This window comes from Citrus clementina, unplaced genomic scaffold (genome assembly GCF_000493195.1).
Source record: "Citrus clementina cultivar Clemenules unplaced genomic scaffold, Citrus_clementina_v1.0 scaffold_5, whole genome shotgun sequence".
NCBI classification, from domain to species: Eukaryota; Viridiplantae; Streptophyta; class Magnoliopsida; order Sapindales; family Rutaceae; genus Citrus; species Citrus x clementina.
Genome location: NW_006262201.1, coordinates 27,929,356 through 27,952,819, shown reverse-complemented (window position 1 = coordinate 27,952,819; position 23,464 = coordinate 27,929,356). Strand labels below are relative to the sequence as shown.

Genomic DNA, 23,464 nt, shown 5'->3' with positions numbered 1-23,464 from the left:
AACAAATGACAATGGCAGCCAATGCCTATAAAACCCAAGCAGGAACTTCTGATCGTGCCATATCAGAAATCCTCATTGCCGGTTTTACTGGTCAATTGAAAGGTTGGTGGGATCATCTTCTCACTAATCGGCAACAACTAGACATTCTAAATTCTATACAAGTCGATGAAAATGGAGCCCCTATTCTTGATGAGTTCAACAATCCAATCCAGGATGCCGTTGCTACTCTAATTTTGACAATTTCCCTCCATTTAATTGGTGATCCTTCTCATCTTCGTGATAAAAACGCTGAGTTACTACATAATTTAAGATGTAGGAAACTTAGTGAATTCCAAAGCTATAAAACCACTTTCTTCACTCGTCTTTTCCTTAGGGATGATGCTAATCATACAACTTGGAAAGAAAAATTCCTTGCAGGATTACCAACTCTCCTTGGAGAGAAGGTTAGAAATTCCATTAAAACCCTGTATGATAACCGAATCCCTTATGACGAACTGCTCATGAAGCTTTTTGTTCATTCTGCAGTACTTTGCAGTATGACCTTTCATGCCACATCTGTGACATATAGCTTCTTTGTAATTGAAAGGAGTGAAAGGAGTTTTTGGTTTGGCTTTGAACTCTTTTTTAGGGAACTTGGGTTTCTTATAAGGCCTCGAAGGTTTCTTATAAGGAAGTTCTCTAAAATTACGAAAGGGTTTCCTAAAATTTCTAGATTTGTAATGTTTTTGCGAGGTTTAGAACACTCACCATTACAATCTTTGGAAGTAGAAGTTTTAAAGGGGTCATAATTGAATTGTTTACAGAAACCGCCTAATTCTTTCTTCAAAGCATGTTTGCAGACTGGTTTTTATCAGATCTGCCATAAAATCTGTACATTGCTCTGAGGCAACGAGACCAGATCTCAATCCTCAGTTGTAAATCTTCTCTTCTCCCTCCATTCCTTCAGAGCACCATTTCCGGGATCCGGATCTGGTACTGTGTATGTACCTAAGCCATTAAAAGAATCTAATCTAAAACAAAATGGCATTAATTAATTGATAGAGTAAATAAAAGTTGGTTTAAATTTATTGAAGCCAATATCTTATTCTTCAGACGAATAAAATTATTAAATTCTGCCACGCCCATGAGATCCACAAAGATAGCAAATAAACTGAGAAATAGGTTAAGGAACTGTTTGATAATAGCTGAGTGCAAAAAATATGCCCCCCCCCCCCCTCCCCTCTCTCAAATACTAATTAATTACAAAAATATACTTTTATTCAATTTATTATTTAAAATAAGATTTGAAAAAAATGGACTTGAACAGATCAAAGTGGAGATAATAAACAAGGGTAGATTATGTATGCGGCAAAAGATTTTAAAAAAGAAAATATACCGAAGACAAGAAAATTGCGGGGAGCCATTCTCTTTTTCTTTAGACTTCAAGTCATTCCAGGTGGATAATGTTTTTCTTTTAAATATCTAGAATTATATTGCGGTGCTATTTGAAATAGGTTATAATTCTTAAAAGAAGATTATGATTATGATACTCCTTGGTTAGAGCGTCGTTAAATAATAAGTTTTTATTGATTTTTTATTATTTAAATAAATTTTTATTAACTTTTGTTGATTTTGTAAATTTTGTTCATTATGTAATTACGATCATCAATTGATTCAGTTCATCATTTATTCATGTTGCAAACATCACCTCTATCATTCATAGTTTTCACTTTTTAGTGATGCTCACAAAATCCTAACCATACTAAGCAATTGAGATTTATACTTTTTCCTTAATTTACATTTTGTTCCACATGGCCAAAGTCCATTTTTGAATTTCACACGTTTTGAATTTTGTTGAAATTCCAGTTTTTTTATTTTTATTTTTATTTTTTACAAAACTTTAGCAGTTGGGGTCAATACAGCTAGAAATTCATAGAAGGATGAATCAAAGGTACTCAATTACTATTGTAGACTTGTAGGGCAGCTAGCAGAGTCCACACGTGTTAATGTTTGTTTACAGTTTCAGTTTTCCGTTTGATTAGTTAACGAAATAGAAACATGATTATCAATTTCACTGCAGATCAGTTTCATGTCTCAACTTTCTTCCTTTCTTTCTATATTTCTCATTTCCCCACGTTTTAAGTGTTTTTTTAAATTTTTTTGCCGTTCAACACTTATGCTTTGCAATTGATTAGTTAACAAAATAGAATTCTTGATCAGGTGTGCCGGAAAAAAAAATTAAAAAAATTAAAAACCACTAATGAGAACTTATTATTTTACAAAACTTTATCTGGTGCAGTCAATACAGTAATTATTACGAAGCTACCAGCATTTTTTTTTTTTTTTGAGTGAGTTGAATTTTTTTTTCTTCAAATTCAATACATTTTTAATGTACAATATAATTATGTAAATAAGAAATTAAAGAAATACATAATAATGGAAGATATAATGAGCTTTACTTCTTAAAATATTTGTTCTAAATATTAATTGAGATCATTAAAATACATGTTTACTCATTAAATGATGAGCTCGGATAAAAATTTGATCATAGTTGAAGAGGCAACATAACTAATTAATATAAAATTTTTATACAGGTTTCAATAAGGGTAACTTTTTAACTAAATAATTTTTTTTTCTCAGAGGCCCAACCTAACCCTCTCCGAGCATCGTCATTGAATTTGTGGGGTGGTTGTTGGAGCTCACACGTTTTCATTTTCCTTTTGGCCCTTCAATAGTAATTCTGCTTAGAGGCAGAGGAACTTGATAGTTGATAGAACAAAAGCAGTCTTATTAAACCCATCACTTGAATGATGGTTAAATATGCCATGTTGAGATGCTCTGCACAGTCAGTTAAGTTAGTTAGGTGCTCCACGAATCTTATGATGAGTTTAAATAAAATTAAAATAAGACTTCGGCTCATCGGTGACCAACAACCAGAGCTGAAATAATCCAAAGAAAGGATCAACAACTTCATCTACTATACATGTCAGGAAAATTCGTTTACAAATTACAAATTTTATTTTTTTATTTTGCCACGCTTGTAACTTTTACTTATCTTGAATACCGGTTAGAGTACGTCTAAAAATATTGGGCAAATGGTGCAATATCCTACCAGATTCCGACAGTTGTAAAATATCCCAACACACCCTTACAGTTTTCAAATAGGTTTATTTTTCGCTATCATTCAAATTTACACAATAACTAGTATTCACATAAAACGCATTTTCCATAAGTGAAAATTTTGAATACTGATGGAAAATAATTTTTATTAGGAATATGAATGTTAATAATTCAATATAATTTCGTGTTGATTAGCATATAAACATACAACACATAATCAATTTAGTGTTGATTAGTATATATAAAAAATTAATTTTCTATATGAGTGAAATTGCTAATCTGCAGGCATAAACAAATCCCGCCTTTTGATGTATCATCCCCGCGGATGATGCATTGTGTTTCTGCATTCACTTGCATAATCTGCCACTTGAAGGAGTAACGACGTCGTAAAACTCAAGAACAAGGATTTGTTATTTAAACTTTCAACTTGATTCCACTTCATCTCTTATAAACGGATCAAATTAACTTGAAAACAATGTGCCTCTCCGAAATCATCATCTTATATGGAGCAATGACTACATTGTTTTCTTATGATTCTATTAAATTATAAATTCATTGTTTTCTCAATTTCTTGCAGTTCACTGTACGAATCGGAATTTAGTGAGGTAGCTGGCTTAGTTCTAAAATCTAAACCACCTGCCTAGTTTACCCCTCTAAACTGTATATTTGTATGTTTGCTTTCTTGATTATTTAGTTTGAAAAACTAAATCTGATATTGGCACCGCAGATTAATTAATTTATGAAAAATCATAGAAAATGCGATATGCTTGGAAATACTACTGCAATTTTAATGGAAAAATTTTATTTCTTAAGCAAACCTGACTGGTATTTGAGAATCTTAATGAGGCAGAAATGTAACGAAACTATATGTTAATTTTATTATAAACATGTAGTTTCACTTACGAAACTATATGTTTATAATAAAATAGTAACGAGAGGTCATTTACATTTCAACAAAGATAAAACCACTAGTTTTTGCCAATGAGGATTCACAGAATAAAACATCAATAATTCCCAATATTACAATTGCATAGGATGTTGTAAAAGTGATATAAAAACTGTCCATGTAAATTAAATTATCATCTTCTCCAGTGCCAGTCGTAAAGCTTAGTAATGAATCAAACTCAACAGAGTAAAACGACGGCGTTTTGGGCACGCTGTTGCATTTAAAAGTCATGAGACAAGCTCGTGTTATCACTTGTAATTCATAAGCCTCAAAACGACATTTGTTTGAAGTCGTTTTGGCCATCATTTAAGCAGCACGCGTGACTAGGGATGGCAATTGGATCGCTCCATAATGGATATCCACAATATCTATCCAATTAGATCGGATAATATCCATCCAAAAATTTTTGGATTTTGAAATGGATATTTTAAAATTATATCCAGATGGATATGGATGGATATAGATAATTATTTTTACCCAATGAATATCCGTTTAACCCAACACAAGTTTAAAAAATTTTTAATTTTATAAAATAAAAAATAAAAAATATAATAAACAAACAATTATAAAAATATTATATTAACTAGTGAAAATTTTAAATTCCTCTTATATTAAAAACTAAAGTTTTCAAAATTATCCTTTAATTTTTTAACTTATTTAATACTATTAATAATTATTATTTTATTTTATTAATTTAATATTATAAATGGACATCCACCGGAAAGTCGCCGGACCACCACCGGACCACGCCGGAATGTCGCCGGACCTCCGCCGAAATTCACTGGAAAGTTGCCGGACCACCGTCGGACATCGCGCGGACCGTCGCCGGAATTTCGCCGGAATTTGCCGGAAAGTTGCCGGACCGCCGCCACCGACTACCGGACCGCCATTTTATTATATATATATATATATTATTAGTTATATGGATATGGATATTTTAACTATTTTATATTATTATTTTTATATAATAAAAATAAAATATCCATGGATATCCATGGATCTCCATAGTTATATGGATAAAATCCATATCCATGTCCAATATTAAATACTAGATATGGATATGGATATATCTATTATGGATAATTATGGATTTGTGTTTGGATGGATATTATCCATCCATAATTGGATATTTGCCATCCCTACGCGTGACGAACATGTGAGCAGTTCTTAACCAGGTTCGTTAAAGCCGTTATCCACGTGTCGTCAATCTGCTCAATCTGGGTTTGCTGGTTTGTTACTGATGCAGCTATAAAGCTGGCTAACTAAGCAGATTGGGGTCATCAATGGGAACAAAATAAAGAGAGATTGAAGAGGGAGAGAGGGTCATAGCTTATTCTCTGAAATCTCTATTATTAGCTTTGTCAAAAGATTCTTCTTTGATCATCAATAAAATCTCACCAGAAAGCTTCTCTCGTGGTGTAGGTTGTGCCATCCTGGGTACAACTGAACCGTGTAAAATCTGTATTTTTTTCTTGGCTATGTTTGTTTCAATTATAGGTTTATATTCATTAAACTTGTTTCTTGACTCTGATTAATTGTTCTTGCTAAAGAGTTGATTGTTTCTGGCCGAATTCAATCGCAAGTTGTGCAACTTGTGTTGATCTGTTCAAGATCCAGTGCAGTGTTTGATCTTGCTAATTTAATAAGAATGGTTGTGTGTGACTTTATAAAATTGGGCTGCCATTAGACTATGACTTTAAAAAAAATTTGTAAGATAAAACATATTCTTGAAAATTTTGATAGAGGCGTGTTCGGGGATCGGATTTTGCTGATTGGACATTAGTCCATATTCGATCCATGATTTTACGGATAATAAATTTTCAATCCAATCTAATCCATGAATTGATGAAATTCAATCCAAATCAAATTCATACCACTGCAGATCGAATGTGGATTTAACCTAATTCATATCTAATCCACCATTTTGTGGATTAAAAATTTTTAATTTTGTCCAATCCACGAACTATTTAAATAAAAAAATTTGATATAAAAATAATTTTACTACTGATCAAATTCAAAATTAAATAAATTTTAAATAAATTAATTGTTTAAATAAAGCTAGAATAATACATTGAAAGTTTCAAAATATAACATGCTGAAAAGAAAAATCTCATAAATTTGTTTATATGAATGTATGAAAATTAACTAAAATTATGAATTTAAATCTACACAAAATTTCAGATTTGAGAGCTTAGATGATCTGTTAAAATGTCTACCTCCAATTTATATTTAGTATTTTAACTTGAACAAAATAGATATAATTCAAATAAATAACAAATAAAAATATCTTATTTACCCTTACTTGCTATCCCATCAAATGTTATCAAGCTTCATTAAATATATTCTTCTCAACTCTCAAAATCTTTATACATGTAAGACAATAGAAAAATGTCAATTTTAAAAAATAAAATAATAATATAAATTTTAACTCTAGAATTTTTACTGTTTAGAAAGCCATATTTGTTTATTCAATTATTTATTTTTTAATTATTTTTATTTTATATTATTATCGAATAATATATAATATGGTGTAAAATTAACTAACTACATTCTAACTTATTTATTTATTAGTAAGTAGTCATGCAACATTTATAAGTTTTATTTTTTAACATTTTATGAATTTAATTATTGATTTTGCCACATCTGTAACTTTCGCTTACCTTGAATAGTGGTCACAGTAAAACTAAAATTAGACTAACAAACTGAGTTTAATTAAGTTGCTTGATCACAAAATAACTAATCAAAATCCATTGGTGAAGGAGGTTGAATCAGAATTTGTCTGAGTCACGGTGAGACACTCCAATCATAAAGTTGAGTTGATGTTCGTGGGAGTAAATTATAACCCCATCTATGTTGAAGTAATATCCCAAGTAATGATAAATGGTAATCTTGAACTCGCACAATTTTCATCTTCATCTTCATCGTTGATCACTGGAAGTAGTAATGACGATATGCCCAAGAACAATGACTTATCATTTAAACTTTTAATTTTAGTCCGCTTCATCACTGATGAATCAAACTTGAAAACCATATACCTAAACGGCATCACGTCAAATTGTGCTATTAATGGATTGTTGTCACCTGAGTCAATTAGGTAATCGGTAACCAATTTTTCATCATCATGTCGAGGATATGAAGTATTTCCCACTGTTTTCAGGGCAATGTTGAAAGCACCGATCATAGCATAATCACGCAACACACAGTAGACAACTCCTTTCTCAATATTCTACCCCAACAAGAATATGCTTATTTAAGTACTTTCTATGGGCTTTCTGTTCAAATTCTTCAATATCAAACGATCTTCGTCTTGCATAATCTTCATCTTCCACTTGATGACATCATGAGGTATAACCCAAGAACAACGATTTGTTGTTTAATAAATCACTTTCCACTTGAGACCACTTCATCCCCAGTGGATCAAACCTGTAAACAGTATACGCATACATCTCCCTCTCCGAAATCTTCTTCGTTTGTGATATTACTATTAATAAATTGTTGTTGTTGTTACCTGATCCTGAGTCAATTAGGTAATCATACATTAACCGGTTCTTTGCATCATCGAACGGAGGATATCGAAGTATTTTCCTGTGTTTCAGGGCAGCCTCAAGAGCACCGATCATAGCACAAGGCAAAGAACAGTAGACAACTCCTTGCACATAATCTATATCGCGATAGTAAAGAGGTTCTTCAATATCAAACAAAAAACTCAATCCAATCCATACCCGGAGTCTACAAATTTTGATGAAGGCCTTTTTGTTATATGTTCTCACTGCAAAAGTCCGATGGTCAGGAGAAACCGGAGACATTGTAAATTTTGCTCCATCATTGCACTTCATTCCTAGTTCCAGAAGTCGAATAATTTTAATTGTCGCTGGGTATCCAACCGTTCTATGATTAATTAATAAATCAACCAGAAGAGAAACCCAGTGATAGTCCTTGGGTGCTTCAAATATCTTATGATGAGTTTGTTGATGATCGCTGCGAAGATAATTCAATTAAAACGATTAAATATGCTATGTTGACTTACTCTGTACAGTCAGTTAGTGAGGGCTCTGTTTCCAGAAAACAGAGTATACAAGCTGACTAACGGTTTGGCAGCTATTTTCAGAGGCACTTCTGAAAGAAATTGAGAGAACGAGAGTGTGGGATTAACTCCGTATAGTCTTCTTCAATTAGTAATCCTTATTGGGGTCAATAATAAAGCCTTCAAGGCAGGTTCATTTATTTGTACTTAAGCTGGGGAAAAGCCTATGTATAGACAGCTGCAAATGAGGAAAGTTCACCTACATTCCCAGCAGCTATAGTGAAGACGACATTGATGGCATTAACTTCCCGTTCAGTCTTCTTGATCTTTGCCGAAGCAATTGGTAGCAGCAACTGTAACTGTTCAATGCATAGACTATGATCCCGTCTTTTGATGTAGCATCCCCGTGATTGATGCATTGTGTTTTTTAATTCACTTGCATAATCTGCCACCTGAAGGAGTAACGACGTCGTAAAACTCAAGAACAAGGATTTGTTATTTAAACTTTCCACTTCAATCCACTTCATCTCTTAATGGATCAAATTCACTTGAAAACAATATGCCTCTCCGAAATCATCTCATATTGAGGAGCTATGGCCACATTGTTTTCTCATGATTCAATTAATTCACCTTATAAATTGGAATATTTGTAAATATTAGATTTTGTAATAAAGTGTTTGGAAACAAAGAAAATCAGAGAGAATATAAACGGAAACTTCTTGATTCTATTCAGAAAAGAATCGATTACAGTAATGAGCTTATTTAGCTCAATTTATAGTTCTATCAGCTATTAATCTAACTAATAACAACTTAGATTTAGTTCAGCCTATTAGCACTTGCCACATGTCAGGCAGTTATAACAGAGTATTCATGCACAATATTCTTCTTGACACGTCAGCTTCAGTCTGACACATCAGCTTCAGCTTGCACCATCTGCTCTGCTTATTTCACACGTGCTTCAGCAACCTCCAGCTACTCTGTTTAGCTCAGCTGCAACTATATCTTTAACAGTAAACCACCTAGCTAGTTCACCCCCAATTCTCTGAAAACCTCATCTTGGTACTGCAGATTAATTGATGTATGAAAGATCATACATAATTACAAAGAACAAGAACTAATTTCAAGGATTATAGTGTTTCTTGTTGACTAAATCAATTTCTTTAAAATAAGCTGATTACTGAACAAAAATTAATTGTGGATGCTAGTAATAAGTGGCCAAAAGCTGCTTAATTTAACATGTAGAAATATGCAAACATTAGTAGCTTAAAATATCATATAAGTTAGATCTCAGTAGATTGCAGCACTATCTCACGGTGTGCAACTATGTATTTCAAGTTGGGGAATTGTGGATCTAGCAATTGTTGCCACACGCAGATTCCTGTTAGAACCAGCAGCCTAAAGATATTCTATAGTGGTTCTAATGTTCTTTTATCTAAAGATAGTTCTTCTAGACAATGATTCATACTTGATAAGTCAATATATCTGCTGCAACAAACCCTCATATATAAAATTCATTTGGAGTCTAGAGCATTTATCATAAGGTTACAACATAACGTTTACAATGTGCTGGTTTATTGTGAAATTTCAAAAAAGAGATGGAGAAATAGTTTTCTTCTTAAGTTTTTGCCAAATGTATTGATAAGGTTAGGAGTTGGTATACATACAGTTGTTGTATGCATAAAGCATGTTGTGTGACAGTGGATCAATATGAATGGTTATTTGTGACTTTATTATGACAGTCAAACGGCTATATTTATAGCGAGATATCTAAACAATTTTTTGTATTACTAGAATGTTTGACAATAAATGGAAGTCAAAAGGGAATCAGGGCTCGCATCATTTTCACTTCTTAGAGCACTAGCGTACAGTAACTATTTGCGAGTTTAAGGCTGCAATCAATGAGCAGATCAAGTGGCTTCAGTCTATCGTATGTTGCTGTCTCTTTGAAATTCTTTTTTCTATATCATTTTATCTTCTTTTTGTCTTTGTATCAGTTGAGTTATTACTTGTCTTTCTGGGTTTGTGTTATAGTGGGGAATTCAACGTGCTCTATGTACCACACCATGTATGCATATAATGCTTAGGACAATTTTACTCTCAGGAACCCTACCTAGCAATTACTTAGGACTCATATTTTTCATAACTTTGTCGCTACTTTGATTGCGTCAAGCGATGGATAATGTCGTAATCAGAATTTTCAAGGGGGAATTCGGGAATATTGGCCCCTTCAGAGTTTGAAAAACCAGAGAACAGAGACTCTTTGTATTGTATGGTACCATGGTATGCTCCGTATGCCTTTCTTCATGAGAAAGTGGCAGATTCTCATCTAATTTAATTTCCTTTTATTTCGGGCCAAAATCATAAAATTTTCTACTCACAAGTCATACTCTGTTCTTGATGAACATTAGGCAGCAATTCAAAGCATGGATCCTCAAAGTCAATTGTGTCGATGATATGTGGGTGTGTTCTACATTTTTATTAATAATTTTAGTAGTCCCTTAAGAAATTCTTCTATCAACAAAAATAATTTGTCCAAAAATAGTTTTTCTACTCAATGGCCATACTCTGATTTTTATGAACATTAGGGATTCTTAATGAACATTAGCTTGCAGTTCAAAATATGGATCCTCAAATCAAAATGGTAAATTTTTTTCATGAGTGATTCTTTAACTAAATAGGTGACATTAGATTTCATTTCTTGTGTTAATGATATATGGCTGTGACTGATATATAGGGAACAATTGTAGTAGTGCCAGAAGAGAACACAAAATATAGTCAACCATAAAAAGTAAAAGCCCATTTTGTAGGATCAGACTACGGTGCAACTGTGGCACCGTGCCACAGTTGCATCTAACCGTTGGATGCAGTTGGATTAATAGGGTCCACTGACATCCAACGGCTAGATGCAACTGTGGCACGGTGCCACAGTTGCACCTAAGGTTTCCCCCATTTTGTATTTATTTTTTTATTTTATTCTATATTACTCGAATTTTATAAAATTAGTGGGTTTGTTGAAACCAATCTTATTTATCCCCTTGTAACGTAACTGCCACATCAAACCAACATGTAGCCTCAGTGGTGAACTACAACCGCATAACCGTTACATATATAGAAGAGCACAAAGAGAGCGATGCAGTTAAAGCAAGCGATTAAGAAGTGATGCAGTTATTCTAGATTCTTAAAAAATTCTCTACTATTTTTCTCAAAAAAAAAAAAAAATTTCTTATAATTCAAGTAGCTGGCAGCCACACCGCACACTTCCACTATCATCTTCTCCTTTCAAACTTATAATTTTCTTTTTTCTTTTTTATTTTCTGGAAAGAGCCGGCTTTCCTTGATTTTCGCTTTTTGTCAAAAATTATTCACGCCTTTTCATTTTTCTCGATCACACTTTTTTTTTTCCACTTCCATGAGCTGAGCCGTCGTCGCTTTTTGAAAGAAACAGTATGGAAGCTATCAAGAAACAGGCAATCAAGCTCCGAGAACAAGTCGCCAAGCAGCAGCAAGTCCGTTTCTTTTCTTTTTTTGTTTTTGAATTATTTAGACTTTTAATTAGTGAAATTTCTCGATTTTATTTATTTTTCATTAGTTTTTTATGGTTTGTACAGGCAGTATTGAAGCATCTGCTCCATCTTGGCATTGAAAATGTTGCGGTTGATGAAGCTGAAATTGAGTGTCACCAACAACTTCAAAATCTATACAATTCCACCAGGGCAGCTAAGGCACCATCCTCCTTTAGCTAATAATAAGACTCTGTTTGATATTGATTTATTGTGGCTTTTGGTAATTAGTTATGATTTTTAAATAATAATTTTGTCAAATATGTATGTTGATAATTATGATGTTTTTTTAAATAAAAATTAACTGTATTTTCTAGACTGAAGTTGCAAGTATTTACCAAACGGAGCTTAATGTATGTTGAATAATTATGATGGTTTCTATGGTTTTATCTGAACAATAATTTGGAATATATGCTCTGTAGCGCAGCATTTTCAGAGGAATGTTGTCCGTGGCGTTGAAGTGTTTGTTGCAGTAAGCTTGAAACAAATGGAAATAGGTTGTTCGTTTGCTCTTGCTCTCGTTATAATATTTGATTTTTTTTTTTTTTCTTGACTAGTTCTTGTGTACAATATTTTTGTATTCAAATATTGTAGCGAGAAAGTTGGCCGAAGATTGTTGCAAGTATGGAGCGGAGAATCAGAGTGACAATTCTTGCGTTGCAAGAGCTGCTGTTCAATTTGGCACTTCACATGATTTGATGGAAAATGAGAGGGAAACTTTGCTTGGGATTCTTCGTGATCAGGTTAGTTCATCCCTAACTAGAAAATAATTCAAATATAGAAAATTATATGTAAATTACTACTGAAACTATTATCTTCTCATAAGGAAACTTAGTTCTAAGATATTGAATAAAAGAATCCATTTTAAAGTTACAACTCTGAAATATTTAATGTTTTATATTAAAATCATTGCTAGTGACATCCATGACTTAATAATTTTATTGGTTCAAATGTTGAAGAGACCTTGTGACTTCTTACATCACTAGCAAAGACTAGCGTGTGACAAGTTTTTGGCCGTGAGTTCTCTCAATTGACTCCAAGCATTTTCGATAACGACACTTGCATCTATAGTAAAATCAAATCCATGAGACTGAAGGATGCATGTGGAAGTCTTACAGCCCTAATTTATATATTTGCATAGGTTTATTTCTATTTTAACCTTAAATACAGAAGAGAAGAACACTAACCTAATATGAATCATCCTAAGACCCAAAATTGCATAAATTATCCTTATATATATCCTTGAAGTAGGCCCAAATTCCATGATTATGTTGGAGGAACTTTTTAATTGAGGTTTCGCTCTTTCTTTTCATTTTTCTAACTATGTTACAGGTTTTTGGACATGTAGGTATCTGAGCCACTACGGGCGTTAATCAACGGAGCACCTTTGGAAGATGCTCGACACCTGACTCATCGTTATGACAAACTTCGACATGAAGTTGAAGCCCAGGTAAGATTAGAATTATGTTAGATTTATATTGAATATTTTCACCAGGCAGCTGAAGTATTTAGGCGCCGATCAAAGATTAGGGAATCTGATATATCAGCAGAGAGTGCTGTGAAGCTTCGAAATGCAGAAGCAAGATTGACCGAGCTTAAATCTACAATAATGGCTCTTGGTAGAGAAGCAACAGCTGCCATGCTGTCAGTTGAATCACAGCAGCAACAGATGACATATCAAAGACTTTTTGCTATGGTATATAAGTTAATACTTTCTTGTGTGTGCCTATGCATGTGTTGACATTCTGCCTCTTATCTTCATGTGATTGTCAACTTTTAGTACAATCATACTGATTTCTGTTGTCTTGTAATAACATGATGCATGTCCAGCAAAAGTCAAGTCACATGTTATTTTTTATTTAAGCCAAAGTTGCATTTGTCCTTTTTCCGGCCACTTCATGATTGCATGTTGGTCCAAGTGTCATTTGTTTGAGCTGCTACTTTGGCTTAATTAAAAGACTACACGTGGTTTGTCTTTCGTTGGATGCATCATATTTTAACACTCTTCCTTATGCATATTCCAATCAAGTCTCGTAGAAGCTAAAATCTTCACGCCCAAAGTTGATCGACGTAGCTTTTAAATAAATTAAAATATTCAAATGCTAAAATATAGGAAATATTAACATTGTAATTAGAAACATTTTAATGTGTCCTCTATTTTAATGTTTGCATAATTTATTGAATAATTTTTCAATGCTTTTAACATTTCAATAGCAGGAGCTAACATGTCTATGGAAAAAAATTCACAAATTAAACTTAATTTTTGATGCAAGATGGCCTGTTATTATTCTATTATGATTTTATTTGAATTTTAATAGCTGATTCAGATGTTGCTTGAAGGTCAAACAGTTGCTCGCTTAGTTTTACTGCAACCCAAATAAATCAGGGGAGTGATTAAAACTCATCCTGCAAATGTAATATGTTTACATCCCTTGATCAATACAAGGACAATCACTTTGGTTTGAGTGGCTTTCTTCCGCTTCTAAAAGCCTATCTTTCCAACAATGTTGAATTAAGTCAACACTTGTTCGAAATGCAACAATAACGAAATAACGAATGGTAGTTCTAAACAATATGATTGGGGTTTGTTATGTCTTAAATTGTGCTTCTTGTCAAGATTTATGTCAAGTGTATTTCTTTCTTTACTTTCTCCTTTAGCTAGTGGTTTTATTGTTGTTTTCCTGGTCTCGGGCCTTTGCAGGTAGATGCTGAGAAAGCATATCATCAACACGTTATTACTGCTGATAATATTGCATTTATCATCTTCGTCTCACTTATGCAAAAGAATAATTGTGACTTTTTATTCTCTTCCAACCCTTGCTACTTGAATTAGATGATCCTAGAGGAGCAATCAAATGAGTCCTCCTCGCAACATGTGACTTTGGAAATGGATGTAAATGCCTCGTGTGTCTATCAGAATACTGATTCAAATGGAGCTGATTTGCAAACGCATATTAATCAGAATGACGTCTACTTTATAGCGAAAGTAAGGCTTCTTCTCTCTATTGCATAGGTGAAAGTCCCTCTATTGCCCTCCTGGAAAATCTTAAGAAATAAGATGCGCACAAAATTGAATGTTGTCTTTTAAGATTTATTTATTTTTAATTTTTTTTTAAAAGAAATTTGTTATATTTGACCATGAAAGTTGTTAATTTACTGAATTACAAACTTATCAATTAATTTGATGTTGCACAGTCTTTTGCTTAACATATTGCATTCCTATTTTAATTTTGGAGCAATAAAATTTTTTTCTACCATCTGGTCAAGTATTTTTATTATTGCAAAACATCTACGGAAGTAGTGATTAGTCTTGAAAGTGGAAGATGTCTGTCTGTATCCTTTCATCCCAAATAAATTGTCATATAATTGTAGGACAAATTGTAATTATTTTTTAAAATTTATTAGTTAACACCTTGAAAATTCTTTTCCCCCAAATAAAATTGCTCTAAAAGTGTCCAAATGTGGTGCTGAGGAAGTCATTCTTAGGAAACTTTGTTTAGAACAACAGGACTTTTAAGCATGAGGTTTAGCAAACACTAATGAATTAAAAAAGAGATAGTTGTCGGATGAGCTAGATAGAATGCATGAGCTAGAAGTATCATGTGTCTCTACTATCAATATCTCAGCAACATCAAAGCTGAGTTAGGCATGCCAAAGAAAGACAAACCACTGAAAGTTGTGTAGCCACTCACGATGTAGCAGGTGATGTAAAGTCTTGACATTCCTTATGGATACAAGACTGATAGCTCAACATCCCTCTTTTTGAGATTTTCTCTTAAGTTAGATGGGCCTTTTTATGATTATGTCTGAATTATGATTCTCCTTGCTTGGTTTACCTAGAAAAACTATGTTTATATGGATGTGACTTGGGGCAATCTATGTATTTGATGATAAATCTGGCCGAGAAAGCTTATATTGCTAGGCGGAGGAAATTGACTGACCATAAGCTCTCATGTTAAATCCATCCCTCAAAAGATGTCAGCCACTTGTAATCCTCATTATCTATGACTTTCTTGTGCGTAGGCCATGTTTTGTGGAGAGCAGTCAAAATTTCAGATTTAAAATCTGATCCATAATTTGAATAACTACATAAAGTTCTACAGAACTTATTGGACTTTGATAGCTCTTGGTAACCCAATCGTCATGATATCATATAGTACATATTAATGTCGTAGTAAAAATGGAATTTTGTTTCTAATATATCTTTGTTGGCCATGATCATAGTGGTTACAATGAACGCTGCTGCTACTGTTGCTGCTTTTGTTATGCTTTTTTTAAGATTAAGTTCTATTTATCCCATTATCTTGCAGGTTATACATCCATTTGATGCTCAAGCAAATGGAGAGCTAAGTCTTTCAATTGATGATTATGTTGTGGTTCGCCGGGTACTTTCCCCTCTAAATAACAACACATAGATTTTTCTACTATGCTATTAACTTATCCTTCTAAATTATGATATGTGGAATTTAGAACTAATGCTTATACTTATTTGATGTTCAAAGCACATGGCATTTTGTTCTTAAAATTTTGATTGAAAAGCAATGAGTTAACAAATGATGGTTGGTTTTCTTTCTTCCTACCATATATTCCCTTTTACATTGAAGTGCAAATCAGAATATAGTAGGGTTGCTAGCTCAGTTCTAAACCACCCAGTTTACCCTTATAGACGTGTGAATTTATATCTTGTTATGCTTCCATAGTTATGCTGTTATTTCAGTGATCACAACTAATTCACTCCTCCTACGTAAAAGAATTTCCCCTTAGGTCTTTGAACAGTCAACTGTTGTTTAATTCACTGTTTTAGTTATAACTTCTCAAGGTGGCTCCTACTGGATGGTCGGAAGGTGAATGCAAGGGCCAAGCTGGTTGGTTTCCCTCGGCATACGTAGAAAGACAAGAAAAAGCCGCAGCTAGCAAGATATCAGAAGCAAACTCCTCACCCGAATGTGATGCGACTTCTTAATGAACTCTTGCCAAGTATCTATATGTTCTTTTTCTTGTATTATATTGCTATTTTAGCTTATAGAACGATTGCAACGATAAGTGGTTTGATTGCTTCTCTTAATGAAATCTTACTAAGCTCCAAGTAATATGTGCGATCATATGCATTTTAATATTTGTATTATCTCTAAGTTGAGGAGAATATCTGTAGTAACAACTGTGTTTCCAAATTGCCTTAAAAAAAAAATACACATCATGTTTAGCAACAAATTTTTACTGTTATTTCTTCCCAGTTTTAATTTACTTTCTCCCTGACTTGAATGTTATATTAATAGCTTGATCAGAAAGTAACTCAAATCAATCAAACTACCTTGATGCAAGAGATTGAATTTATAATTTCTCTTTGTGAAACTTTCCATTCATAATGTTATGAAATCTGTGCGCATGAACTTGTTAATTTCTAGTTGCATTTGGAGTATGTATGATATAATCTGAATCAATTGTATAATGTTCTTCATCTTCCACTTGAAGGTAATGAAACTTCTACCTAATGAAATTTTCTAGTCTTAAAATTATGAAATATGTGGGATTGACTTAGAAATTTTTGGTAGCATCTCGAGAATGTATGGTATAATTTGAATTCATTAACATAATCTTCATCTTCATTGATTTGTAAATTATGAAACTAATATATAAAAAACTAATGTTATATCCTAATTATCTTTAGTTCTTAAAATTGTTGAGGAGATATGAAATTCTGGTGGGTGGATTGGAGAGTTTTAGCTTTGAGAATATTGCTTCATCTCTGCTTTGATGTTGTTGTGCCCCTTGTTGTGGCGAGGCATTAATCTTCCTAAATTTTTTGTCAAGCTTCAACTTTATTATATATATCTTGATAAAATGTCTGGGTCCATCGCTGGATTTGGTGTTAATGTTGCTAGTGAAGAAGATGATGATAGCACCATAATCATTATTTTTTAAAGTAAAATAGGCGATCAAGTGCAAACTTGATTAGAACTTAAAGAATCGTAATTAAACTGCTAATTAATTTCAATGACAATATCTTGTTGTAATAAGATTGTCTACAATAAAATAATAACATGAAGTTATCCACATTTCAACAAAGTAAAACCATTTACGTCGCCAATAAGAATTTACATATAAAACAATAACAATTCCGAATATCACAATTACGTACGATGTTGTAAATGTGATAAAGAAACTGTCCATGTCAATTAAATTATCATCTCGTTCATTGCCGATTGAACCCTCCGGCGTAGTTGCTGGTGATCTGCAAATGGGCAATGGCAGTCCACAAAGAAAAGTATTTCCCTCATAGCTATTCTCGTTGAAGGTTGCAAATTGTGCTTCCCATTCTGGAATTTCGCATGATAAGTTATTGTATGCCACACTGAAAACCTCCAATGCCTTTAACTCCACAAGTTGATGAGGGATTTTCCCATTCAATTTATTGTAGGAAAGATCCAAACTTTCGATATGCTTCAAGTTTGAAAATGTTGATGGGATCAATCCTGTCAAGTTGTTGTGTGATAGATTCAATGTTTGAATCCTTGTCAAATTTCCAATTTGAGGAGGAATATCACCGATTAACTTGTTGCAAGAAAGATCAAGTCCTGATAGGAGGCTAAGCACTTTTCCTTGGTAAATGTACGCAATGTTCTTTGTTGTGAACTCAAAAATTTCATGGATTTGCTCTTTTAAATCTCCCAGAGGGCCTTCGATGAAAAAAAATATTTCAAATTGCTCATCAGGACTAGAACTATTGTTGTAACTTTCATGAAGTGTGGTGTTATCAAAGCAAGGAGGAATAGGACCGTGAAGATTATTATTAGAAAGATCTAACAATTGTAGTTGGTTCAATTCGCACAATTGAACTGGCACTTCACCTTCAAGATTATTGTGACCTAAGATAAGGTGGCTTAACTGAGAAAGTCCATCAACCCAATCCGGAATGCTGCCATTCAAGCGGTTATAGCTAAGATCTAATGTCACAAGGGAAGAGCAATTAAAGAATGTACCTCTTTTTAGCTGTCCATGTAACATATTTTTTGAAAGATGAACTTGTTTGATAGAGAGAGGATGGAAACAAGCTGGTAAACTTCCAGATATGTTGTTGTCTGAAATGTCCAAAATCTGAAGCGAATCAAGCTGACAAAACTCCACTGGAATAAGGCCTTCAAGATGATTATTGGGCATTATAATATATTGTAACCATGTGAGATTACCCAACCATCGTGGAATCCTACCCGAGAGACTATTATTATTAAGATGCAATCCTTCTAGTGAAGAGCATTTAGACAAACTTTGTGGGATCTCTCCTACGAAGCGATTGCCTTCCAATTGTAACAATTTCAAGTTTGCCAGGTTGAAGTTTCTGGAGAACATATGACCTTCTAAGTTGTTGTTTGATAATGCAAGAGACTCCAAGTTGACGCAACCGACGGCCAAGTGCTCGGGGATTTCACCAGTCAAGTGATTGTTGGATAAGTCTAGAATTTGGAGGAATTTCATATTACCAAATGAAGAGGGAATGCTACCATCTAAAGCATTCATGGAATTGTTGAAAACGTATAAACTTGGTAAAACATCTCCAATTTCTACTGGAATGTGGCCTCGGAAGTTGTTGGTGGATATATCCAACAGTCTTAACTGCTTGTGTGAATGAATTGGCAACCGAAAAGGTCCTGCAAGAGAATCATTGACGACAGAAAGTTGTATCAACTTTGTGTTGTTTTCCAACAACCAAGTTGGAAATTCTCCATTCATCTTTATGTGTGAGAGATCAACATACTCCAGGTCATGTTGATGGTAAAGGAATTTGGGGAATGTGACGCCATCTTCATAACCGGAAGACAATGAGAGACGTGATAATTGGAATTTTGGGGGGATCAAAGAATGTGACTGAGTTATTTCTGCATTTATTTGGTTATTTTCAGCATAGAAAAACTTAAGTCTTGAGTGATTGAAAAATGGTTCAAGTGAAATTGGGATCTGGAAGTGATTGTTTGAAAGCATCAACTCTTCAATGGATGTCAAATGAACGAGGGGAGATGAGGAGATGCTTCCCGTAAGTTGATTGGAAGAAACATCTAATATTCGGAGGGATGTCATATTTGCCAAGCACCAAGGCAAGCTACCTCTTAAATCATTATTATCAATGTACAACTCTTGTAGATGCACCAACGAACAGAGGCCTGAAAATTTATTAAATTCATCAATTATTAATACAATATAAAAATTAATGAATGCGTATTATTCATTTATAATAAGTGATTGGTTTGTGTAATTGAATATTGAATTGAAAATTAATATTATAGATTAAGAAGGGAGGGTGGGAGCATCTGATTAACCTCGATCAAGAATCCTGCTGCTGTTAGAATCTGACAGCGATAAGTACTTAAGAGAAGGCATCGATTCACCGATGATTTGAAGAAAGCTGGTGTTGAGTGCAATGCGCGTGGACATCATGTCCAAATGTTCCAAACTCTTGAAATGAGGAAAACCTAGCAGAAACATTAAACAATAAAATAAATAAACAAACATGTTGAACACGTAGGAAACCATTGAGTGAGTTCACAATCAACGCTTTTCTTTTTAATGAAGAAAAAGATTTTTTAATGAAGGGAATAATGATGAAGGGAATAATGATGCAATGCTTCGCAGAAGGCTTAAATTGAGAGAGGAATCGTCCAATGACAAATATTCCAAGTTGGTGAAATTGTGCAACTCTGTTTAGATTTAGAAGGAAGGAGCAACGAATTTCGCTTTATTAATAATACGGAAAAATTAATTAATTAACAATTTATTTATAAATTTGGCCACATCTGTACCTTTTCACTTACCTTGAGTAGTGGTTGTCACTGTTTCTGTAAAATTATTATCCCAAAGGTAAAGAGTGTTGAGGGATGGGAATGATCAAGGCTTTTCAGCTTCCTCAAACCTCTGTAACCTGTTTATTAATAATAATTAAGAAAAGATTGAAGATAATCAAAATTCATTTTTCTAAATTTAGACCTAAACGAAATAAATGATTAATTTAATTGGTATCGTTTTTCAATCACTGTAAAGATTAAAGAATTGGAATCAAATCTTTATTACATTCTGTTTTTTAAAAAATTCTATTACGTCCTGTTTTTGAAATAATATAAAAATTCATTGTCTAAATTTAGAGCTAAACGAAATGAATGATTAAGTTAATTGCCATTCAATTTGTATTTTATGCTTTGGGAAAAGAGCAACATTGTTTTTCAATCGCTTTAAAGATTAAAGAACTGGAATCAAATCTTTATTACATTTTGTTTTTTAATTAATACAAATTATCTGTTTCTTTATTATTATTATCTTTTGGGACCTGTTTGGCCTTCCCTAATCAAATGAATTAAAATAATGTAATTGAATAATATTTTAATTGTTTACCTTGAGGAACCACAAGATTGTCGATTTCATTGCCACTCATGTCCAACACTTCTAAGTTATTGAAGGAATCAAAATCTGTAAACATGCCCAGACTTAAGACTTAAAAACAGAGTTAATTAATTAATCAATTTAAAGAAATTAAAACATCATGAGAATTTCGTCCAAACCAAGCCAAATAGTAATTAATTAATTAATTGATTGACAGAGTAAATAAAAGTATGTTTAAATTAGCATGTAATTCCTTCAGACTAATCAAATTAAATATTAAATTATGTCGATGATACACAAATCTAGTTGGCATATATAAAATGAGAAAGCAGGGTTTAGGCTTACCTCGAACATCGAATGTTCCTTTGAATCCGGTTTCACTTATATCTAATTCTCTTAACGAATAAAAGACAGTCAGAGAAGATAAGATGCTACGGTTGAGTTTGACACCACTTAAACCAAGAGACTTCAACTTACTCAAATCTGTAAAATAATAAACCAAATGGCAAAGAATCCAGCTAATTTGTAAAAGTTAGCATTTTTTTTATGGTATTTGTAGTACCTTTTGAGACCACAAATTTGTCAATCTTGTTCCTGCCAATGTCTAGCTCCTCTAAATCTCTCAAAGAATCAAATTCTGTAATAAGTACAAATTGAGTTGAATGTTTCAAACCTCACCACAAATAATAATAATAATAACAATAAGTTGTGGAGGTGTTTGGTTTGCTATTAGATTTTTTTTTAATCTTAAATTCAAGACACATGAAAGTACAAGATGAAATTATGAGAAACATTAAAACTTGTATTTATAAATTGCTTAAAACTGTTTTTTTTTTAATACTAATCATAAAAAAAATTGAATTCAAAGCCTTGAATCTTATTTTAGCAAGTTAATGAAAGAGCTTGGAGAAGGGATGAAGTTTTAATTATGTACCTTTAACGTCAATACTTCCTTCCAATCTATTCCCATATAAATTTAATGATCTTAATGATGAAAGACGAGTTAGAGATGATAAGATGCTATTGTTGAACGAGTTTTCACTTAAATCAAGCACCTTCAAGTTGTTTAATCTTGATAGCCTCTCTATGCCTGCAAATAAAATAAAAAAAATAATCATAGATACTGGTGTAATTTCAAAATTAATCATTTAAAAAAAGTCAAAATTGTCGACTAAATGAATATGCGTATCATTGCTCGGTCTTGATATTCAACTTAAATTAGGGGGGAGAAAGTAAATTAATTAAATTAAACGAAGCACCTTCATTCTCAACAAAACCGGCTATGTTGTTGCCATGTAAATCAAGTGACTCAAGTTGTTGGAAAGGAGTAAACAAAGAAGCATTCAGATACCAGCTGTGCTCTCCCCCATACGTATCAATAAGGTCTAGCGCTATCACTCGGCCTGTGGTGTTGCTGCACTCAACCCTTTCCCACTGACAACAATCAGTAGCTCCCTCACCATCTACCCAGTCGTAAAGATAATTAAGACGATCATTGAAGAAATGTTTGAATCGCAAAAGAGCAAATCTCTCGTGATCCAAACATCCCTCACTCCACCTACTTTTAAATATTATTAATAACATAATAAACATTATCATCATTTTTGATTTTGAACCACCCATTCTAACTATATCTCTAACTGTGAAAAAACACACACGCTCTTTCTGTCTCTGGAACCAACTAGAGGGCTCTACGCTATTTGTATATAACACATCTAACAATTTATACACCCAACTAGCTCATAGTTGGCTTATTTTGTTGTTTTCTCCAAGTCTTTCATGCATTAATTTTCTTCCCTTTTTTTCCATATTTGTCATTTTGCTATAATTTGCAACAGCAACGCGTTTTGAGCTAGCAATAAAGAATAATTGAGAGAGATTGAGATGACAAATGGATAGAAACTAATAAAAGTATGTGTGTTTAATAAGAGAACAATTATACCTTTTTATTATATTTCAACCTAAAAATTTGCTCTAAACATTTATAATAAATAAAAATATGATAATAAAAAATAAAAATATGAATAATCTATATTTGTAAAAAAAAAAAGATTTATGTGTCCATTTTGAGAATTAGAGTATTTGTAAATATGATTATCAAAACAAACCATAAAAATGTTGTTATTTTTTTCTTTTAAAAAATTCACCATTATAAGAAGGCCCAAAGACTTCTTCATCTTTTAGAAGTCTTTGGGCCTTTTTTTTCTCCTGTTTCTTTCATTTGTATTTTGATCCACAAGGCAAAAAATTAAATTCCACACGTTTGACATTTTGTGGAAATTACATTTCCATGTTTTTAGAAAGAGGTGGAGACGTGGAGTCAATGCGGCCAAGTGCTCAATTATTGTTAGTTAGCAACATAGAATTTTTGGCGAGATGAATTTGTTGTAAAAAAGTTTTTGGAAAAAATAATAATCATGGGTACTTGTTCGATTATCGCCACAAAGGCACAAGTACGTCCATTTGTAA

The 23,464-nt window shown here is 32.9% G+C and overlaps 3 protein-coding genes and 2 long non-coding RNA genes across 6 annotated transcripts in view; 2 read left to right on the top strand and 3 right to left on the bottom strand.

Moving 5' to 3' along the window:
* The first annotated feature begins 9,879 nt into the window (after positions 1-9,879).
* LOC18042371 (SH3 domain-containing protein 1) overlaps positions 9,880-23,464 on the top strand; it is a 34,311-nt gene continuing 20,726 nt past the window's right edge. The window contains exon 1 of the mRNA XM_006432768.2: positions 9,880-9,996. The gene's annotated coding sequence lies outside the window, so the exon portion shown is untranslated. The remainder of the gene's footprint in view (positions 9,997-23,464) is intronic.
* Positions 11,367-16,661, top strand: LOC18041582 (SH3 domain-containing protein 1). Of its 2 annotated transcripts, XM_024184301.1 has the most exons (8): positions 11,367-11,575; positions 11,678-11,791; positions 12,057-12,126; positions 12,224-12,372; positions 12,978-13,079; positions 13,125-13,325; positions 14,321-14,330; positions 14,463-14,527. In XM_024184301.1, the coding sequence occupies exons 1-8, from the start codon at positions 11,516-11,518 to the stop codon at positions 14,486-14,488; spliced, it is 732 nt and encodes a 243-aa protein (XP_024040069.1). In that variant the 5' UTR covers positions 11,367-11,515; the 3' UTR covers positions 14,489-14,527. The 2 variants fall into 2 exon arrangements, with proteins under 2 accessions (XP_024040069.1, XP_024040068.1); XM_024184300.1 differs by lacking the exons at positions 14,321-14,330; positions 14,463-14,527 and adding an exon at positions 16,449-16,661.
* On the bottom strand, positions 17,085-20,090 carry LOC112098104 (LRR receptor-like serine/threonine-protein kinase GSO2). The gene is made up of 3 exons (XM_024183721.1): positions 19,942-20,090; positions 17,729-19,785; positions 17,085-17,117 (listed from the first exon to the last, which is right to left on the bottom strand). Exons 1-3 carry the CDS (start codon positions 20,057-20,059, stop codon positions 17,085-17,087), a joined length of 2,208 nt encoding a protein of 735 aa, XP_024039489.1. The 5' UTR covers positions 20,060-20,090.
* LOC112098313 lies at positions 20,505-21,586 on the bottom strand. Its single transcript, XR_002905426.1, has 4 exons — positions 21,558-21,586; positions 21,341-21,390; positions 21,008-21,082; positions 20,505-20,540 (listed from the first exon to the last, which is right to left on the bottom strand). It is a non-coding gene; the product is annotated as an uncharacterized LOC112098313 (long non-coding RNA).
* Positions 21,596-22,499, bottom strand: LOC18042372. Its single transcript, XR_002905427.1, has 3 exons — positions 22,255-22,499; positions 21,930-22,085; positions 21,596-21,632 (listed from the first exon to the last, which is right to left on the bottom strand). It is a non-coding gene; the product is annotated as an uncharacterized LOC18042372 (long non-coding RNA).

Coding starts and splice junctions, on each gene's coding strand:
- LOC112098104 (XM_024183721.1), bottom strand. CDS start 20,059: ATGATGTCCACGCGCATTGCACTCAACACCAGCTTTCTTCAAATCATC. Junction 19,786..19,941: donor CAGCAGGATTCTTGATCGAG/GTTAATCAGATG, acceptor ATAAATTTTCAG/GCCTCTGTTCGTTGGTGCAT. Junction 17,118..17,728: donor GAATTGTTATTGTTTTATAT/GTAAATTCTTAT, acceptor AAATTTCATTAG/GTAGAAGTTTCATTACCTTC.
- LOC18041582 (XM_024184300.1), top strand. CDS start 11,516: ATGGAAGCTATCAAGAAACAGGCAATCAAGCTCCGAGAACAAGTCGCC. Junction 12,127..12,223: donor CTTGAAACAAATGGAAATAG/GTTGTTCGTTTG, acceptor CAAATATTGTAG/CGAGAAAGTTGGCCGAAGAT. Junction 13,326..16,448: donor ATCAAAGACTTTTTGCTATG/GTATATAAGTTA, acceptor TAACTTCTCAAG/GTGGCTCCTACTGGATGGTC.